At 34.3% G+C, this 19,278-nt stretch overlaps 2 protein-coding genes across 3 annotated transcripts; one reads left to right on the top strand and one right to left on the bottom strand.

Annotated features, from left to right (window-relative positions):
• The first annotated feature begins 840 nt into the window (after positions 1-840).
• On the top strand, positions 841-5,121 carry LOC142551891 (RNA-binding KH domain-containing protein PEPPER-like). Its single transcript, XM_075661360.1, has 6 exons — positions 841-1,269; positions 2,908-3,166; positions 3,610-3,758; positions 3,829-4,080; positions 4,191-4,385; positions 4,672-5,121. Exons 1-6 carry the CDS (start codon positions 913-915, stop codon positions 4,846-4,848), a joined length of 1,389 nt encoding a protein of 462 aa, XP_075517475.1. The 5' UTR covers positions 841-912; the 3' UTR covers positions 4,849-5,121.
• A 686-nt stretch (positions 5,122-5,807) lies between these two features.
• On the bottom strand, positions 5,808-15,669 carry LOC142551890 (protein TRANSPARENT TESTA 9-like). Of its 2 annotated transcripts, none has more exons than XM_075661358.1 (21): positions 15,219-15,669; positions 14,990-15,041; positions 14,788-14,864; positions 14,549-14,682; positions 14,353-14,449; positions 14,179-14,236; positions 13,587-13,695; positions 13,374-13,497; positions 13,110-13,296; positions 12,676-13,004; positions 12,016-12,104; positions 11,639-11,709; positions 10,760-10,870; positions 10,108-10,173; positions 8,134-8,271; positions 7,686-7,791; positions 7,531-7,602; positions 7,334-7,392; positions 7,029-7,188; positions 6,697-6,863; positions 5,808-6,494 (listed from the first exon to the last, which is right to left on the bottom strand). In XM_075661358.1, exons 1-21 carry the CDS (start codon positions 15,269-15,271, stop codon positions 6,195-6,197), a joined length of 2,559 nt encoding a protein of 852 aa, XP_075517473.1. In that variant the 5' UTR covers positions 15,272-15,669; the 3' UTR covers positions 5,808-6,194. The 2 variants fall into 2 exon arrangements, with proteins under 2 accessions (XP_075517473.1, XP_075517474.1); XM_075661359.1 differs by having other exon boundaries at positions 5,809-6,494; positions 7,534-7,602.
• Between the last annotated feature and the right edge of the window lie 3,609 nt (positions 15,670-19,278).

Raw genomic sequence — 19,278 nt, 5'->3', positions numbered from 1 at the left:
TATATATTAGATTAGATTCGAATGGTTTTTGCCTTAATAGTGCATTAAATTTGGGCATTTAAAAGGCCATTATTTAAGAAACGATAAAGATCCAAATAAATAATGTCATTTATTTGTTGAAGAAGCAAAGTAAATTTTTTGACGTTCGATTGGTAAAAGTAAGAAACGATTTTACTAAACCAAATGTTCAAGTTGGTAGAGGCCCATAGCTGTGGGTTGAATTCTTGTTTCTAACATTTTATCCTACATGATTTGTCTAGTGTATTATTTGATTAGAGGGATTCGTAGATTATTGTGTTAGTCGGAGGTAGACGAGCGTTTGACAAATAATCATGAGTTCGATTCTCAGACACTTTTTTGGGCAAGGTTGTCATACGAAACTTATCTAATATGATTTACCTAATCAACATGGTTTGCAGAGTATCATGTTACTCCAAAGATTTACTTCGTATACACCAAATACTGCACGAGTTTTTATGTCATAAAAATAAAAATAAACGATTTTATATATTGAAGTAATTCAACGGATTATATTACTAGTAACTTAATCGATGTATTTTGTACAAGTATTATATGTTGTGTATGACATGTTATACCATTTTTAAGTGCATATTATACCCTTTTTGGATAGCTACTTTGAGTTTTAATTTAAAATAGATTTTTCTAAAAAAATTACATTTATTTTTTAAAATATAATAAAAAAACTTAGAATTTAAATTTGATAAAAAAGTATTCTTTATGCAGAAATTTAATATATTCAAAATAATATTTTATATAAAACGTAATTTTATTATTATATAAATATAGTTATATTGCACGTCAGTTACTCATATTCCGCTTCGTAATATTAAAACTCAATTTCCGACTCTTAATTTTTCTAGTATTCACCCTCAAAACCCTAATCGCCACAGAATGGCTTCCAGTCAATCGACAGCAATCAACGGCGCCGCTACCGAAGAAGCAGCCGAAAACACAGAGGAGCTTACGGTGGAAGAAGCAGCCGAAATCTTCGATGGCGAGGAGGACGCTCCAACTGAGGTTGCGGATACCGTGGAAGTTGCGGAGATGGATGAAAAGGAGAAGGAATTAGCTGAATTGAAGGCTAAGTGGCCCGGATGGCCGGGTTATTCGGTATTTAGAGTGGTGGTGCCAGTGCTGAAGGTGGGCGGTATAATTGGGCGGAAGGGAGATATCATTAAGAAGCTCGTTGAAGATACGCGTGCTAGAATTCGTATTCTCGACGGACCTGCCACCTCTCCCGATCGCATTGTAATGTCCTTTCAACTTCCTCTTTGTACTTGCACGATGAAATCAATGTGAACTCATTCATAGTTACGCATATTGGGGTTTTGTCTGTATCGGTTTGGTGAATCGGTAATGTTGGGGACTTTTCTGATCCACGGGGTATGGGTTTCTTTGTTGTTCGGCTTCTTGTAGTAATTTGAGCATAATTTCATTTCTTTCTCGGATGTTTAGTGTTTCAAAGAAATCTGTAAATTATTATTGGTATATTGTCCCTGCTTTTGGTAGTTGATATATTTAGTTTCCTTGTAACCATTGTTTTCGTGATACGAGTATGAAATTTTTTTAAGGCTGCTGTGACCCAAATGTGCATATAATGTGAGCTATCAACTGTTTTCAATCTTATTTGATTGTTTTGAATGCAAATAATACACGACAAATTTGAGGAGAAGGGGGCATGAGCAATAATTTGTAGCTTTGTAAATATCTGCTTAAGAGCGTCTTTTAGTGGAGCTACTACACCTGTCATTTATGACATGTTGAAGATACTTTTGATTTTCCGTAAACGGATTACTCACTTTTGGTTTCTGTAAAGCAATTACTCCTGAGATATAACTAACAAAGTGTTTGATGAAATATGCAAATTACGCTATTCACGGTCTCTCTACATGGCAATATCCACGACATGGTACACAGGGTGTTCAATGCGAGGAATTAATAGCAGGAAGAATATTAATTTCACTATTATTCATATATGGCCCGTTACCATCTGAGTGCTTTCATTTAAAATGTGTGCACGAGTAGTTTGAAATGTGGAGTTCTTATTTTTACCTATCATTATAGAAACCAAAACATGGTTTCTGTTATCTGTCTATGATTGCATGAGAAATTCCTGAGATTATTTCTGATCGAAATATAATAAGTGCTTTAAATTTCCTGTTGTTTTAGGACTATATTTTTTGAATAATTGTTTCCACACTGGTTGACTAACTTCCATTCTTGGTTGACGTGATATTTTACTGCGTCTCTAGTAAACTTTGACAGTTTGTTTTGAACTTCTGATTTTAATGTAATTGTGTTATAATTTTTCTGCAAAACATGCTAATAGAAATATACCTTTCTATACGTTTCAAGCATTGTGCAATGTATTTTAAGATAATCATGTGTTGCCAATTCTATCATCTAAGACAGTTGATTATACAGGACATCCTGTTATTTCTCCGCTCATTATAACTTCTTAGTTAGTCATGTTGTGCTGGTCATTAAAGCACGGTGATTTTGTAGATGTAGCATATTGTGTGAAGAAAAAATCGTCAAATGAAGAAGCAGAATGAAATTTTTCTTTTGGTGCTGCATTTGTACCAGTAAGCAAATATGGTAATCATGGTTACCTTTAATCCAAGCTTCACCTGATAATTGGTGTTACATATCACCCTATCAGCTACTTGTTTCACCCATTTTAATAAAATTTGGCATTGTTGTGAATTTTGTTGAATGAATGTGATTTCCTTGTTTGACCAGTCTGAACTCTGAATGGTCTATCTTTCTCAGAGAGTTTTTAACCTCTTATTATTCTAGGTTCTATAATTGAAACGTCTCCACTGTCATTGTTGGTTTTAGTTTATCTTGCCAACCTAACTGACTATGGAATGGTATGTTTTTCAGGTTTTGATATCTGGGAAGGAAGAACCAGAAGCAGCAGTGCCTCCAGCTATGGATGCCATAATAAGAATCTTCAAACGTGTCAATGGACTACTTGAGGATGATGGTGATGGAAATGCCCTTGGTTCTACTGGTGCTGTCTTTTGTTCGTTTCGTTTGTTGGTGGCATCAACACAGGCCATTAGTTTAATCGGAAAGCAAGGCTCTGTCATCAAGTCTATTCAAGAAAGCACTGGTGCTGCCATCCGGGTGCTTTCTAGTGGTATTATGACTTATTTTTTTGCATATATTTATATTGCTTTAATCATTTTTCTTATTAAGCTTCCCAATCTTTTTAAACTGATTGATCTCAAGGGTTGCATCCACAATGCATTTTTATTCTACAACTATTAATTTGGGTCACTTAAGCTTCATGATAGGAAACATTCTTTCCTTGCACTCCATTTTATGAGCTCATACTGAATTAAAGACTTGTATGGCATACACAGCCTTAATTGATCAATTATAATGTTGATGTCATGGACATAATGAGTCAAAAAGACAAAATAATATCCCCCCTGAAATGATCGTATGATCTCAACTGGGAAAACTATATCCCAGTCGTATTTATCTTGGCTCTATGATTCTTTTTTCGTAATCCACTTCAGAAAATTTTTACACTTTGTGATGAATGACATGGTATTCTATATTGTTTGTTATTTGTAGATGAATCGCCTGTTTATGCTAGTTCCGATGAAAGGGTTGTTGATTTACAAGGAGAAGCTGTCAAAGTCCTAAAAGGATTGGAAGCTGTGGTGGGCCACCTGAGAAAGTTTTTGGTGGATCACACGGTTCTTCCTTTATTTGAGAAGAGTGTAAGTTCCTGGTAGGTTTGTGGTTTCACGCGATCATGAGACTATAGTGAGAATGTTACTCCTTTTGCAGAATAATGCTCTAGCGACACAGGAAAGACAAGTAGAAGCTTGGGCTGAGAAGACATCACTGCATTCTACCCCACAAACGACGTTAGGCTCCGATTACTTTGTTTCCCTAAAGCGGGATTCACTCTTCCTCGACCGTGAAAGCCAGATAGAATCCCGTCTGAACCAGTCCAGACTTTCAGTGTATGGAGCAGATCATGGACTTGGAAGTCGCTCTTCAGCAATAGGACATTCTGGTGGACCTATTGTCACTCAGGTTTGGACATGTACCTTGAATATTACTTCTGTTTATTGAATTTAGCAGTTGTATGTTATTGCTTGCACTATTTCTCCCTCTAAATATGCCATGTTGATTCCTTGTGGCAGGTTGCACAGACAATGCAAGTACCACTTGCTTATGCAGAGGATATAATTGGAGTTCAGGGAGCAAATATTGATTACATTAGACGCACTAGTGGTGCCATTCTTACTGTGCAAGAGAGTAGGGGCCTGCCTGATGAAATCACCGTGGAGATAAAAGGCACCTCTTCACAAGTTCAAGTAGCCCAGCAACTTATTCAGGTGAAAAGTCTTCGGTTTTTTGTTGGTTCTTTTCCTTCTCTGATCATCATCGTAAACTCAGGTGCTTCCGCCCTCAAGTTGAAGGACCAACTAGGGACTTGGAAACTAAGTTGATGTTAATGAATAGTGACGTTTGATAACAATCTGGTTTAAGTATTGCGTTGAAGTAGTAAAACAGTAACATAAGAAAGTTAATTTTTACAAATGGCCTCATTGTTAACTAAAGATTAAAAAAAGGAGTATGAATTAGCGATGAATATCAACATTATTTTTTTATGTTATGCAGGACTTCACCAGTGGTCACAGAGAGCAACTTCAGGGGAGCTATGGCAAGCTTGAATCCAGTTTACGACATTCCTACTCTCAGTTAGGTAGCAGTTCCTACTCAACATCATTAAGCGGGCAACCTTATTCTAGCTATGGATCATCTGGTGTTGGTGGTTATAGTAGCTTTAGGCTGTGATGTGTTAAGCTCGAATGGTCTCGATCAAGCAAAAGCTCGTACCCATCCTCATCTTTTGCACAACCACCATATTCCTGCTATGGATCTTGGTGTTGGAGGTTGCAATTGCTTTATTTTATGATTTGCTCGGCTCGAGTGTGAGTTCATGAAATTATCCTGTCAAATATTCTACCTATGCCACCTCTAAAATGTAAAGCAGGATCGAACACGGAAAAAGAACAGTTGTTACTTTTATTTTGCTAAATGGATTCATTTTATGTAGTGTTTTTGCAATTTCAAAATTTGGGCTAGGCCCTCCATTAGGCACTAATTAATATCCATATGATACCGTAAATCACTATGAAGTGAGACCGATGTCAACTCGTACTAGTTAAATAGTATGTCGATGTGATACGAGCAGCATCAATTGTTTACTTCAGTAGTATGTCGATGTGATACGAGCAGCATCAATTGTTTACTTCGGTTATGGGTGGAGTGGCTTTATTTTATTTAGATATGCGCGCGTGATTGGATGTATAACAATTTAGACAAATTTTAAACATTAAATTAAATTATTGATGCATGGATGCTGAAGAAAATATAAACCTAGATTTAAGTAAACGTATATCAATTACCCGATCAAATAACTTGTTTTTGACAAGATGATTGACCGCTATTTTTTTCCCTGATTATTTTGTGAACGCGACAAATAATATTTTAAGAATTTTTATAAGATATCTATGACTCAATTATGGGAACGTTGACATGAATGAGTCATCTCCTGAAACTGCTTTTGATAGTATTCAGTCCAAGAATTCAACAGCATTCTGCCACAACTTAAATCTCCCACATTTCATCATAAAATTTAGACCCCTTTCTCACAGACCAAATAATAATAATAATAATAATAATAATAATAAATTTTGAAGTAAAGCAACGTAACTTTAATTAATAGTTTAAGTTCGTATACAGAAACGAAAATAAGAATGTGGATTTCTAGAAGTATAGAACCGTGCTGACTTCGGAGAACAAATATGATTAAAAAAAAAAAAACACGCAAAGCTCAACACTTTGACCGAACAAAGAGTTGATTTGGCTCAAACATTTCCTTTCATTAGCTCAAATGTATGTATTATCGCAATTACAAAACTTACGAATGTGGTTCAAAAGGCAAAGTGGTTAAAAGGATGAATTGTGGGTAGAGAAGCTAAAAAGAGCTCAAGGGGGACAGGTTGATCTCGTATATACATCGAAGGAAACTAACAATCGAGCATTCTACACTAAACACACACCTATAGATTTTTTGAAAGTAATGTACAGATGGGGTTGCTGGCAATCTAAAATTAACAAATAATTAAGAGGAAATTTCAAGAAGAGTTGCCTTCTGTATGTTGAAAACTTGAATTATTTAAATTTTTATCAAGTTCAAGCAAAGGTTTTAGTATAGTTTCTACCTGATGGCTCTGTAAATTGGCCTCTTCAACAATCATGGATAAGGCACGCTTGCAAATCTCCTCATCTCGAAACGCTAGAGTCCACCTTCCATCTACCAAAGCTTTTGATTTCACTTTTTCGTGGTTCATATCCTTACTGGTGTCAGAGAAAGGGAATGAGGATGGACGGATTCGAAGGTGCAACCACTTCAAATGCTTATCATCTATTCTGGGCTGTCATGGGGTAAAACATACGTCTCAAATGTTATGTGATTTGTAAATGAAAAATCTGAAATATATTTTGAAATTCGGATGTAAAAATTTGTTTTAAGACTAAATTTTCTCTGCCGTAGCATATAGGGACTGATTTTAGAAAACAATTCTCTCAATTTAAGTTGTTTGGTAGAAATTAATAAAGTGCAAAAGCAATACTCACATTACATCCAGCTAACGGGGCTACAACTCGGACAACTCCATAACCTTGTTTCATGGGTAACTCCTCTGCAAGAACAAGCCACCCCGAGGTTCCCATGGTCACCGACAGAAAACGAAAAAGGCGCTCTTTTCCCCTTTCAAACGCGATTCTACATGGCAATGATTCGACTGCAGAAGGTTGACATAACATTTTTAAATGACAAGTATAACAGCATGTGTAGATTGGTGATCTTTTATTGAGTGCGTGCCAAAATTCACGAGAACTAGAAAGCAAGAAAACAAACAACTGTACAAAAACAATAATAAAATAGGTTTAAAAAAGTTCAAAAATACCAAGATTAATCTCAGTGCTTGGCTTTGGTCCTGCTGGATTTACACCAGTATTTTTTGCTCTAGATTCTGTTGAAACTTCGGCTGCCGAGAGCAGAGTAGGTTGATCTGGCAAAACTCTCCCGAGCGAGAAAATGTGGAGATGATGAAGCAGTACATACACCTGGGTAGGGGAGAAATATACTCAACCGTCAAATGGAAAAACATTAAAAAGCATTGCATTGACAATTGACAGTTAAGAGAGCAGAACCATGTTCTAATAAAATTTATTAACAATGTCATAATGAAATCTTTTTCTTGAGCACGACCTTCACTGTCTCGCACATTCTTTCACCAGCAGCAAATGATGATTCACCGGAAGTAAGCCCTGTCAACTCAAGATACGAATCATTTAAAATGGTTGCTTATAAAATGGAAAACCATTTAAACATGCTACGTTATACAGTGGTAGGTATTCTGATATTTCAAATTTGTTTAACGTGAAAGCATGACAGAGAGATGATACCACCTGAGAGAGATTTATGTTGTGGCAAAAGTATAGACTTCGGATCTTTTCGAGGAGAAGAAGACTCAATAGCTACAAGTAAGAACTGTGTTATCCAACATGTTTCAAGAACTCATGAAAAGCTATCCTCTATTAAAGCAGGAAAAACAGCAAACCTCTTTTGCACTTTCTCCATTCGTCACAAAGAACTGTCACCAACATATCAGACCAAGTTCCTTTTGTCTCCTCTAGAACACGATTACTGCAATTGTAGAGTGAATCCTAAGCAAAAAAGACCATCTTCAATTTCCATACAGGAAACTCATATTGTCAGTAAATACAGCTTAACATGGAGCACAAATAGAAATCAGAAGATTGCATCAGATTCATCGGTTTGGATTGCAACATCATAACAAAGATCTCAAGAACAAAATGAAGAGAAATATCAATATCAAAGCAGCATTAATGAAAATTAACAAAAATTTAGGCGCAGTTAAGAGGTTTTTAATCTCGACTTGTCATAGATCCATGAGGCAACAAAATTAAGACACTTCACAGGTGAAACTACATCATTAAAATAAGAGTCCAGATGGCATAAGCAATTTTCCTTGAAGAATGACTTACTTGGAGTAATCTAAGATGACTTCTGTTAAACTCTCTCTCACTATGAGGTAGCAATTGGCGCAAAAGCCAACCACCATCCCACAATGTTTCTGCAGAGATCTTTGACCTGCAGAAGAGACCGACCAGCGTATCGAGTACCTAAAATAAGAAATTCAGATTCTAGAACATTACTTCAACAGAAAACACAGGAAAACAGAGAGCCATCTGAATGAAAAGCAGTCCTGATATGACGCTCATCCTCATGCACTGTACAAATAGTTCAGACCTCATGGGATTCATATTTTACTTGCTTTATTTACCCGGCTGACGTGTTTTATTTGGTTTCAACAGTTACTTGGCCAAATAAATAAAAACACTAACATATGAAAAAATTAACTAATAGCTACCCTAGCGGAGTGCATATGCATTTGAGAAGCTCTGACTGGGCTAAAAAATTCCCTTTGCTTGTTCTCAAACAACTACTTTAAAGCATTGAGAGTACATATCCGCGGTATAGTCGGTCATTGCAGTTGTTGTTCGTCCTGATTCACGCACTCTCTCTTTCTATGAGCAGTAACAATTACATGCAAGATAACAAGAATCTAAGTTCTATTTTATCCTCGGCCCACTACTTATTCAAAAAACAAGACGACGTCCTCTTTGATTTTAGAGGAATATTTCAAATAGCCCTGCAGTGACTTGCTTTGGCACTTACACCATGAAGGGTTGGTTAGTTTTTAGTTAGCATGGTCCTCTAGGTTAACAGCCAAAGAAGAGAGTAACGATTCTCTTGAGCTAGTTTAAACGACTGAACCAAATAAGAGAATGGGAACCAATTCCACTCCGGATTCCGTATGTGAAGTGGTGAATGAGAAAGAAGCATGCGGGAATAAGGGTTAAAAAGATTAGGAATAAGAAGTTCCCAGAACAGAATAGAGTTTCTCTAGCCATATTCAAATTTCAGTACATAAAACAATCATGATCACATGATCATAAGCTCCCTGAATCATGATACACATCTTATCTGGATACTGTACACAAATTTTCTTGAATAGAAATTATAAACAACATAAAGCTAATAAAACTTGTGAGCTCTTATCACCAAGTAGAGCACATACATATATACTATATAAGTATCTTTCTACATGGAGGAAAACCTGTCGTGACTACCTTTGATTGCAAAACTGCACCAAATTTTCTTCTCCGAAATCTCGATTCCACATAATCTATAATATCTATCATATATTATTAAGAGATCCAGCAATTATCCTCTGTCTCTGAAATTCTCCACAACATCTTGTTTTTACGAGGGAAAAAACATAACAAAATAAAACTCAAATACGAAAGCTATTGTGAAAAAATTACTAAAACTATACTTTACACAGAAATGTAACATACGTATTATATATCTATACTATATTATTAAGTTTGAGCCCCTTAGAGTAAACATCAAAATATTTAATTCCATAATTACCTTTCTTACCCAACTAAAAACCTACTCAAGTCACTCCATATTTTACATAGAAAAAAATATAAACAAAACTTCTCTTTTAAATTGAACAACTCTTCTTGAAAATAATTTCGTGTTAATTTTTTAATATTATTTGATCAAATTAAAAATAATAATAACACATGCAACACGTGTACATCTTTTACTAGTTATATAATATAACTAAGAGCCACTTGTAATGACTACCATTGATCTACAAAACACATCATATATTTTCTTGAAATGCAATCTCCCATAATACCTTTTTTATGAGAAAGCAAAACAAAACATAACCAAATAAAATTTTCAAATACAAAATTTAATGCGAAAAATTAATTCCAACATAATTAATTACTTATATTTATGCAAAAATTTACTAAAATTTCATGTACATGCACATTGCAGTCAAAGATCATTGCCATAATCTGAAGTGCAAAAACAGTTTATTAGATGAACAAATTTACAGGTTAAAAATGATTCACTAGATTTACACGTCAAGCACATACTTGAAACCTATGCACGCGAGGGCTAGTTTCATCCTCCGGGCATACACGTGAAACTCCATAGTGATCCTGCAGATTGAGATCGAATTAAATCACATCATGCTTTTACTAGTCACTTGTTTGAACTATACGCATTAAACCAAAACATGAATGTGCTTAACTACAAACTTGAAACAACTGAAGTTCAAAAAACCAAAAAAATTGTAAAAGAAAACAATGCAAGTGCAATATCTACAACAGTTTACACTTTAATTAATTGCTTCAAACAACAATTCATGACATTTCGCAACTTGAACATGAACGCAATAGCATTTCACACAGTGATGTTGGAGGAATACTAGCTAATGAATGTATAATTTTATTCAACCAGGACAGAGTATAAAAAAGGATATATGACTACGATAAAAAGAAATTCAGAAAAGCGGACAAGTTTCATTTACAGAAAATAAGATTAGCAAAAATACTTTTCCAGTAGTAATCCGTAATGATAAATAGTATCCACATTTTAATTTTCAAGAGGTCTACATGAGAAAAAAATAGACATTGCAATTAAATCAACAATGATCCACTATCACATAAATAAAATATTCGACGTTCTCAAGTACAGAAACATCAGGAGGTGAGGCAGCAACAGCAGATGCAAAAGAACATGTACCCTCAACTTTTTCAGATAGAAACCAAGGCCACTACTGATGCCATCTTTGACCAAACTACTTTCTGAAGAAAAGAGTTGTTCTTCACCAGAATCTTCCCCAACTAAGGCTCGCTGTAATCACACAAGAAAAGCAGTACTCTCCATCAACCAACAGCCTTGACATAATGTTGTTTCACATAAAAAGAAAATAATTATCATATTAAAAGTACACCAAAATAAACATCATGGCTTAATTTCAAAATTCCAACCAAGTTATGACAAATGCCTGAATTACAATGAAATAGTGTAGAAAATACAAGATTCAACATAATGCAACTTGTTTTACCTTTTCTGAAAAGTATAAACTACATTTTATTAACTTTCTATCCATTTTCCATGCGGGAAATACACAATGGAAAAAGTATTCACTCATTAAAGATGCGAGTGGTAGACCAACTTTTTGGTCGGCAATGGCATTTTTCTTTTTTATTATTTTAAAAAAAATTTTAATTAAAAAAAGACTATACAAGCACGAAACGTGTGCAATCGAATACTAATACTACATAAAGAATTAGCCTTTAGAGACAAAAAGTTTGTAGGTCGGTATGGTAGTGGCCCTCATTAATTTTGACAATTATGATATTACTTTTGTTTTAATATAAGTCAAATTCATTTAAAAAAATTTGTTGCGTGCGACGAAGCACTAGTATACAAAAAAAATTTAACCTTCCCTTCCTATGCAAATACCGTTTCACTTAACGTTCTCCTTTTAACTGCAAGATGACTTCCCAATATCATTATTTTATTTATATAAAACAAAGTTCAATGATTTTTTTTAAGAAGCCATGCGATTTTCTTTTCTCCAAACAATCACAATGAAAATGTCTCAAGACCACATACCAGCAGCTGCTTCTTATGCTGCCTGCGTTGTGGAAGTATGCCAAGAGCATCTACAATCGACTCATCCAGTTCTGCAGGTGCACAAATTACTTCAAAAGTCATGTTTGAATTTAAAGATTTTAGCAATGAATTTCATATCCTTCATTTATATCAAGTGGTTTCAAATTGTATGAACTTTTTAGCAACTGAAAATTACAAGTTTCAACTGCTTGCCACATAATCCGTCATTTTTTTTTCTGAAAACTTTCTAGTGCATCTAATATAGTGGACTAATATCAGGGATTTAAATCAATAAAAAAACAACTCGACCCAAACACGATATAAGTACATTGTATGGGAGCATCAGGTGAGTAGCACAACAAGATTTTCTATATAACCTTTAGTCTGTAATAAGGTAGCAAGCACACTTAAAGAGCCTGAAACTTGAACATCGTTGCCGCTGCTAACATAAGAAAGCAAAGCCTCCCTGCACAATTTGCTATAACAGTAAGTATACTTAAATTTGCACATTATCAGGCTGTCATAAATGCAAGATAATGAATTAGCTTAATCTTAGCCATGATGCATACCATTTTATGCATCCAAGCATTTTACAAACAATTTCATAATTGTCAGAATTATCGATTTCAAGTGAAAAATTTGGATAATACAGCCTCACATAAACTGCAACCCTAGGAGCATGTAGCCAACAGAAGAATTATGAGAAACTAACAGCAACACCACGCTCAAGGAGGAACATTACAAGGTGGAAGGATAACAAATAGCTGTTATAATATTCTACTAGGTATTTTGCTAACCTTATTTGAGGCTATAGATTTCAAGCAAATAATATATCACATCCACGGAACAAAATGGAGGTCAAAAGTGGAGCTGATGTGGAAAAACCATGTGTGACGACAAAACTCAACTAAAGAGCCCTTTGACAATTCAGCAAACTACAATATAACAGCTCATATATGCATGTTACATATAAGATTAAAGCTATTATAATGAGAATATGATTTGAATGAGATCAAGTGATCAACAGTATTAGTTACCTAGGAGCACATGATGTACTAGTACTACAATCTTGCCCCAAGGTACCATTTTCTGGATGGATTTGCGAAGAACCAGATGTTGGAATTGTAACTAGCAAACTTCCATCCTCAGACTCTAAACTCTGATTAATAGCATTAGAATTTTGACATGTGTTTGAAGAACCATGTTCCAACTTATAACCATTGATTTTGTATACCGCATCTACGGCGAAGTTCTCTGTTCGACACAGAAGAGAAGCAGCTACAGTGTTTGCCAGATCTTTGATTTTGACAATGTGCAAAATGCAACAAAGTAAATATAAAGAAGTGACAGCACCAATTCTTGTCTCCTGAATTACATTCAGAGAATCATAATAAAAATCTTTGCAATAAAAAACGTCAAAAAAATCATAACACGAGGACACGAAAACCAAAAATGAGAAACAAGTGCATACATTGACAGTTTCCATTCTCAAAGAAGGAAGAACCAATGGAAATATCAATAGCTTCAAAATGTTGTCCATTATCAACTTCCCAACATCAGGAATCCCAGCAGAGACAACATCACTGAAGTAATACAGATTGTCCTCAATCTCATCAACTGCAGAAAGAACAGAAGATCTTGATTCTGGGCCCAGATTCCTATATTTGGGAAAATACCATTGCCGTTAATAATGAAATAAAAACCATGATGTGAAAAACAGTATATCACAACTTACTTAGAAGCATCTGAAACCAAATGATTCAAATTGCTGCATTGACCTCTAAAAAATTTGATCAAATTCAAGAAATAAATCTCATGAGGAGCCCTTGATATAAACCTATTTACAGCATCATCTCCAACTGAAAATCAACAAAATATATGGTTTATGTCGTTTTGGGCCATGTTCTAGTGATTTGGAAGCTACAGAGGTTAAAGAGCAGAGACTCACCATGATAAATATTAAGTGTTAATGCACGCACAGCAGTCCGAATCATGCTTTCTTCATGGAAAGCAAAACGTATCGCATCAACATAGAGTGGGAAAGAAACAATCTCGTCCTAAATCCAAAAAAAATGAGATTAAAAGAATAGCATGATGACAAGTTAATTATTTTTTCCATTTTAAACAAAAAACATTGTTCGCCGAGTGGTAACCTCCCAGCCAGGTTGCCATAGCATATAACATTACCAAAGCTAAAATGCATGAATGAAACATTAGTTAAGTGTAAGCAGCATTCAAAAACAGAACCTTTATTATTGAAGAAGTTGTATATTTATCCACTTTCTCAAGCCTGCTAATTCTCATTTTTAAGCTTATGATTTCCATAATTTCATTTATATATATATATATACATACATATATATATATATATATAATCCGAGAACTCAAAATATATTATGCTCCAACACAATTCTGTTCACAGGTCCAAGGACTAAAGATACTCCAAACTCCCTCGTAACCTTGCAATCATTCCAAAACAAAACACAGTTGAGTCGACAAAAAAGCCAGTGAAGGTGATAGGATAGGCTAACTGAACTTACATCATGCATCTTGACAAGAAGAGAAATGGTGTCCTTGTTCAACTTTCCGCTTATTGCCCTAACAGTGCATACGCAATTGGAAAAAAAAATGTTGAGATCCATACAGGGTATCAAAGGAAATTTACGCGTATTGAATTAAATAATTAACAAAAAAAACTGAATTATGAAGCAAACCTTAAAAAAGATATGTAATAAGACAACAGCTCCTCGTTTCGGAAGTCAAATGAGTAAGTAATAAGGTAGTTCACATGTTCATTGCTAAACATATAATCTGCAAAGTTGTTCAAAGAGATAACTAATCAGAGATTTAAAAAAAAGCCAGATTAAAAAATTTGGTCCTTAAAATCGGAATACCATTATGATATCTTACATATTGAATGTTCACTTTTAAGGTTCTGGATCATAATACTCATTGTTTGCAAAAGCTGGACTGAAACTGTCACAGTTTTACTGATTCTTAATACGCGTACAAACTCGCCCAAAACCTGCTTCTCCATAAAAAGCCTAATGAAAACCCAAAAAGGATCATGAATTGAGTTAAAAAGAATATGGGTAGTAGCAGTTTAAGCATCACTGGCTTATCAAATATTAAAAGCATTCAAATCCTACTCAAAAAAGGCAGCATCATGTTGGTCACCATAAGTAATCAACTCTGCAATAGATCTCAATGCCTCAATCACAAAGTCCTGCACAATATTATAGAACCAGGTTGGAGTTCAATTGAAAAATGCTACCAACACACGATAAAATTATAATACCGAATATGTATTGATACTCTAGCCCCCCAGTTTCAGCAAGAGAAACAAATTACCTTGTTAACCTCATTCACAATTTGAACTTTAGTCAAATGATCAATCAAGTATCTACACACGAGATCAAGTAAATTTTTAGCGTTAAAGTAGCAATGCTGCGCATCAGAAAATGAACCACACGGTACAGAATTTGAACAAAAAGCTTGGGTACTACGCGTAACTCATTTCCTGGGAGAATTCGAAGGAAACAAAAGACAATCACCATAATTGCTGCAAAATCAAAGCTACCTGAGTTCATCTAAAGAGAATCGATCCCGGGATCTCCAAAAGGAAAACCACATCCTCTTAAGAGCTCGCGATCACGGCTTTTTTTTCTTCTTCGCATCAAAACTCATCCTCAACATGGCCTACATGCTTCAATCAGCAAATCAGTTTTCTCCTATGTTGATTTTCCCGAGCAAGTGATTGATTTCATCGAGCGCTTACTCCTATCACGGATAATTGTAAACGCGACAGACAATTGCCCTAAACCGAAGCTTACGGATATAGATTTGGGGTTTTCGCTCGCTGAATTGACAGCCGGGAATATAAATCGGCGACGGGAAAGAGAATATGCGAGGGGATTTTCGGGGTAGAGATGACAATTTGGGGGTAATAATTTGGTCGGGTTTTTAACGAATCGGGTCGGAGCCTAGAAAAAAATTAGAGGATGCGTAGGTGTTCTCCGGCGGTGGCCACCTGTCGAAAGTGGATATAAAATTATATATAATTTCGAAAATTATTGACATCGTATGAAATACCGACAACTAGTTTTTGGTAGATAAGAGTAATTAACATGGATGGAAAGCAAGCCGTACAAAATATAGTTATATAAAAAAAAAAGACTTGATTTATTTTTGATTAGGTCTCTTATGAGACGTTTTCACGAATCTTTATCTGTGAGACGGATCAATCCTACCGATATTCACAATAAAAAGTAATACTCTTAGCATAAAAAGTAATATTTTTTCATTGATGACCCAAATAAGATATATGTATCACAAAATACAACACACGAAACTGTCTCACACAAGTTTTTTCCATATTTTTTATTCTGTGTTGTTTATATTTTATATATTTATTTATAAATGAATATTAATAATAAAAAAAACGTAAATATCAACTCACTTATAAAAATATATATATATATATATATATATATATATTATTATTATTATTATTATTATTATTATTATCTAACATGAACCTGAGCTAGTAGTAGGGATGGCAACTTTCCACACGGATTTGGGGCCTCGCGGGAAAAAATCGAAACGGGGATGGAGATCCTCGATTTTTTCGGGTTCGGGTTCGGGTTCGGGTTCGGGGATTTTTTTAAATCCCCGATGTAATTCGGGGCGGATATGAGATTACTATCCCCATATCCGAAATCCCCGAACCCGCCCCGAAAATAATATCGATAATAAAATAATATTATTATTAATATTAATAATATAATAATATTATTTTTTAAAATATTAATAATTTATTATTATTATTATTATTGATATTGATATTAATATTAATATTATCTCTAATAATAATAGATGATAACAAGTTTTGATTTGACAAAATCTGCGAATTCGTTATCGTCTTGCAATATTAATATTTTTGAAATGAGGATGGGGGTGGGGATGAGAAGTTGATCCCCGAAGTTTCGGGTTTGGGATTCCCCGAACCCGAAAAAACGGGGATTGGGGTGGGGATGAGGGTGGGGATGGAATTCAGGGATGAGGATGGGGATGGCAAACCCGCCCCGACCCCGGCCTATTGCCATCCCTAGCTAGTAGGTTGCATTTGAGTTAAAGAATTTAATTTGAAGGTAATGATTTAACATGGGGAACTATTTGATGAATATATATGAAATACACTCATCTTGAATGTAATTTCAATTTTTTTTTATCATAATTAACATTGCATATACCTGGATTGACAAAATTCACAACAAAAATTCATACAGAATGAATTTGAAATTTATGATTCAAATCTCTCATTTTAAGCACAATCTTATATCAGATCGCTATGTGTTAAAATTAGATTTTTTCTTCAATTAGAGCAGTTGATTTTGATAACATTTATCATGGTTAAAAAAAAAATCGCTCTTACCTCGTATTGAATATGTAAATTTCATTTTGTATATAATGTACCGAAGGGTGTTGTTATTTCTTTTACGTATGTGAAAATATAATGGATGTTGATGAAATATTTGAAAACAAACAGTTGATTCTCGTGTTAAATATGATTTCCTTAAAAAGATTATGTCTACTTTGAAATGTAACATTTTTCTCCCATTACATAACGACTACATTTGTGATTATAGTACAATGAACCACGAGTTCATAAACCAGAAAATATTGAAAACTTTTTTATATGAAAAAGGAAGAATATAAGAGCAATATGAATACATTTGTTCTTTTTCTCTCTTGTACATCATCTATATCATGTATATCATTTATATATTTTATCTCTATTTAATGTCTTTGTAAGCGTATTCGTCAAGTTATCATTTGACTTGACATAATCAATAATGATAACTCCATTAAAGATCAATTGTTACACGGTATTATGTCTTTGATGAATATGTCGAGACTTGCCATTGTAAATATTTTTTTTGCCCTTACAGCAAATTGACTCTAACAATATATCATTATTGCAGACACAAGAAGAAATTTCCTCTATAAAGTTGCATAGACATTTAGCTTCTTATGTGGTTTTGTCTGGAACTATAATTCAGACTTCATGGTGGATCTAGCAATACAACTTTGTTTGGATGATCTCCAAGAGACTGAATCCCAGTCAATGCTAAAGACATAACCACTATTGATTTGGAGTTTTTAGTGTCATAAATCCAATTTGTATCGTTGTATCCCTCAAGAACTGAATAATATTTTGTGTATTGCAACTTATACTCCATAATGTGTCTTAGATATCTAAGCAGAATTGTCAAAGCCTTCTAATGAATCTCATTTGGGTTACTCGTGAGTCGACTCAGCTTATTCATGGCACATGTGATGTTTATTCGAGTACAATTCGTGATGTACATCAGGCTTCCGATAACTTTAGAGTATTTCAATTGAAAGATTGGTTCCCCATGATTTTTTCTTATTTGCCGTTTTCCTAGGAGGATAATTGAATGCCTTAAACTTCTTCAAGAGAGTTTCAACATAATGAGACCGGGATATAACAATTGTTTTTGAAGTCTTAAATATTTTAATCCATAGTACGACATTTGCAATGCTCATATCTTTCATATCAAAATGTCTTGTTAACATTTGATTTGTTGCATTGATCAAGTCTTGATTGTTTCCCATTATAAGCATGTCCTCAACATAGAGGCATGACATTAGATAAAATCTTGTGCGCTTTTGATGTGAACATATTTATCATACTCGTTAATCTTAAAATTATTTGACAACATAAAATTTTCAAATTTTTCATGTCATTGCTTAGGCGCTTCCTCAAGTCCATACAATGATTTAACGAGTAGCCACATTTTTTTCTTGACTCTGAATAATAAATCTTTCAGGTTGATCCATATAGATCTTTTTTCTAACTCACAATTCAAGAATGTGATTTACACATCTATTGGTGTATTTAAAGGTTATGCAGTGCTACAATAAATTTGAATACACAAATAGAAGTTATTCTCGAGACTTGTGAGTAAGTGCCAAACAAGATAAGACCTTCTTTTTATCTATATCTTTTAACCACAAGTCGAGTCTTATATTTTTCGACCGTTCTTTCAACTTTATTTTTTTCCTAAATCCATTTGCATTGTAATGGTCTGATACCTGATGGAAGATCCACCAATTCCCAAGTGTGATTTTTCAAAATAAAATCTATTCAAGAGTTGAAAACCTCTTTACAATATGGTGTATCAGGGCTAAACACCCTTCTTTGAAGGACTTTGGTTAATTTTTCAACATGTAAGTGAGAAATTTTGGATCGGATTTCTTTGCAAATTTGGCCATTTTGCTCCGTCTAGGTTTTTCAATTTGTGTATAATCTTTGTTTGTCATTTCTCTAGTCATTTTACTAGAACCAAGTTTATCTTTTTCAGGAGGGAATTCCATTTGATTAAACTCTTATTCTCGAGGAAAGATTTTACTTCCCAGTTCAATTAATCTCTTACTAGAATTAGGTTCTTCCCCTTGAAGATAACCTTTGTTTGGTATTTCTATTGGTTTTTTTTACTAGAATTTGATGTTCAATTTCTTTGCAAGGAAATACATTTTCAAAAAGCACAACATTTCTTACTCAATAATCATTATTTCCTTCATTCCAGAAATTGTCGATTCATGCAGGATGAATC

This window comes from Primulina tabacum, chromosome 7 (assembly GCF_025594145.1).
Source record: "Primulina tabacum isolate GXHZ01 chromosome 7, ASM2559414v2, whole genome shotgun sequence".
Classification (NCBI taxonomy): domain Eukaryota; kingdom Viridiplantae; phylum Streptophyta; class Magnoliopsida; order Lamiales; family Gesneriaceae; genus Primulina; species Primulina tabacum.
The sequence above is the reverse complement of the archived record's forward strand: the minus strand, read 5'-3'. Positions and strand labels throughout refer to the sequence as shown.

Coding starts and splice junctions, on each gene's coding strand:
- LOC142551891 (XM_075661360.1), top strand. CDS start 913: ATGGCTTCCAGTCAATCGACAGCAATCAACGGCGCCGCTACCGAAGAA. Junction 3,167..3,609: donor CATCCGGGTGCTTTCTAGTG/GTATTATGACTT, acceptor TGTTATTTGTAG/ATGAATCGCCTGTTTATGCT. Junction 4,081..4,190: donor GTGGACCTATTGTCACTCAG/GTTTGGACATGT, acceptor TCCTTGTGGCAG/GTTGCACAGACAATGCAAGT.
- LOC142551890 (XM_075661358.1), bottom strand. CDS start 15,271: ATGTGGTTTTCCTTTTGGAGATCCCGGGATCGATTCTCTTTAGATGAA. Junction 15,042..15,218: donor TTCTCTTTAGATGAACTCAG/GTAGCTTTGATT, acceptor TCTCGTGTGTAG/ATACTTGATTGATCATTTGA. Junction 7,603..7,685: donor ATGGAGAAAGTGCAAAAGAG/GTTTGCTGTTTT, acceptor TCTTACTTGTAG/CTATTGAGTCTTCTTCTCCT.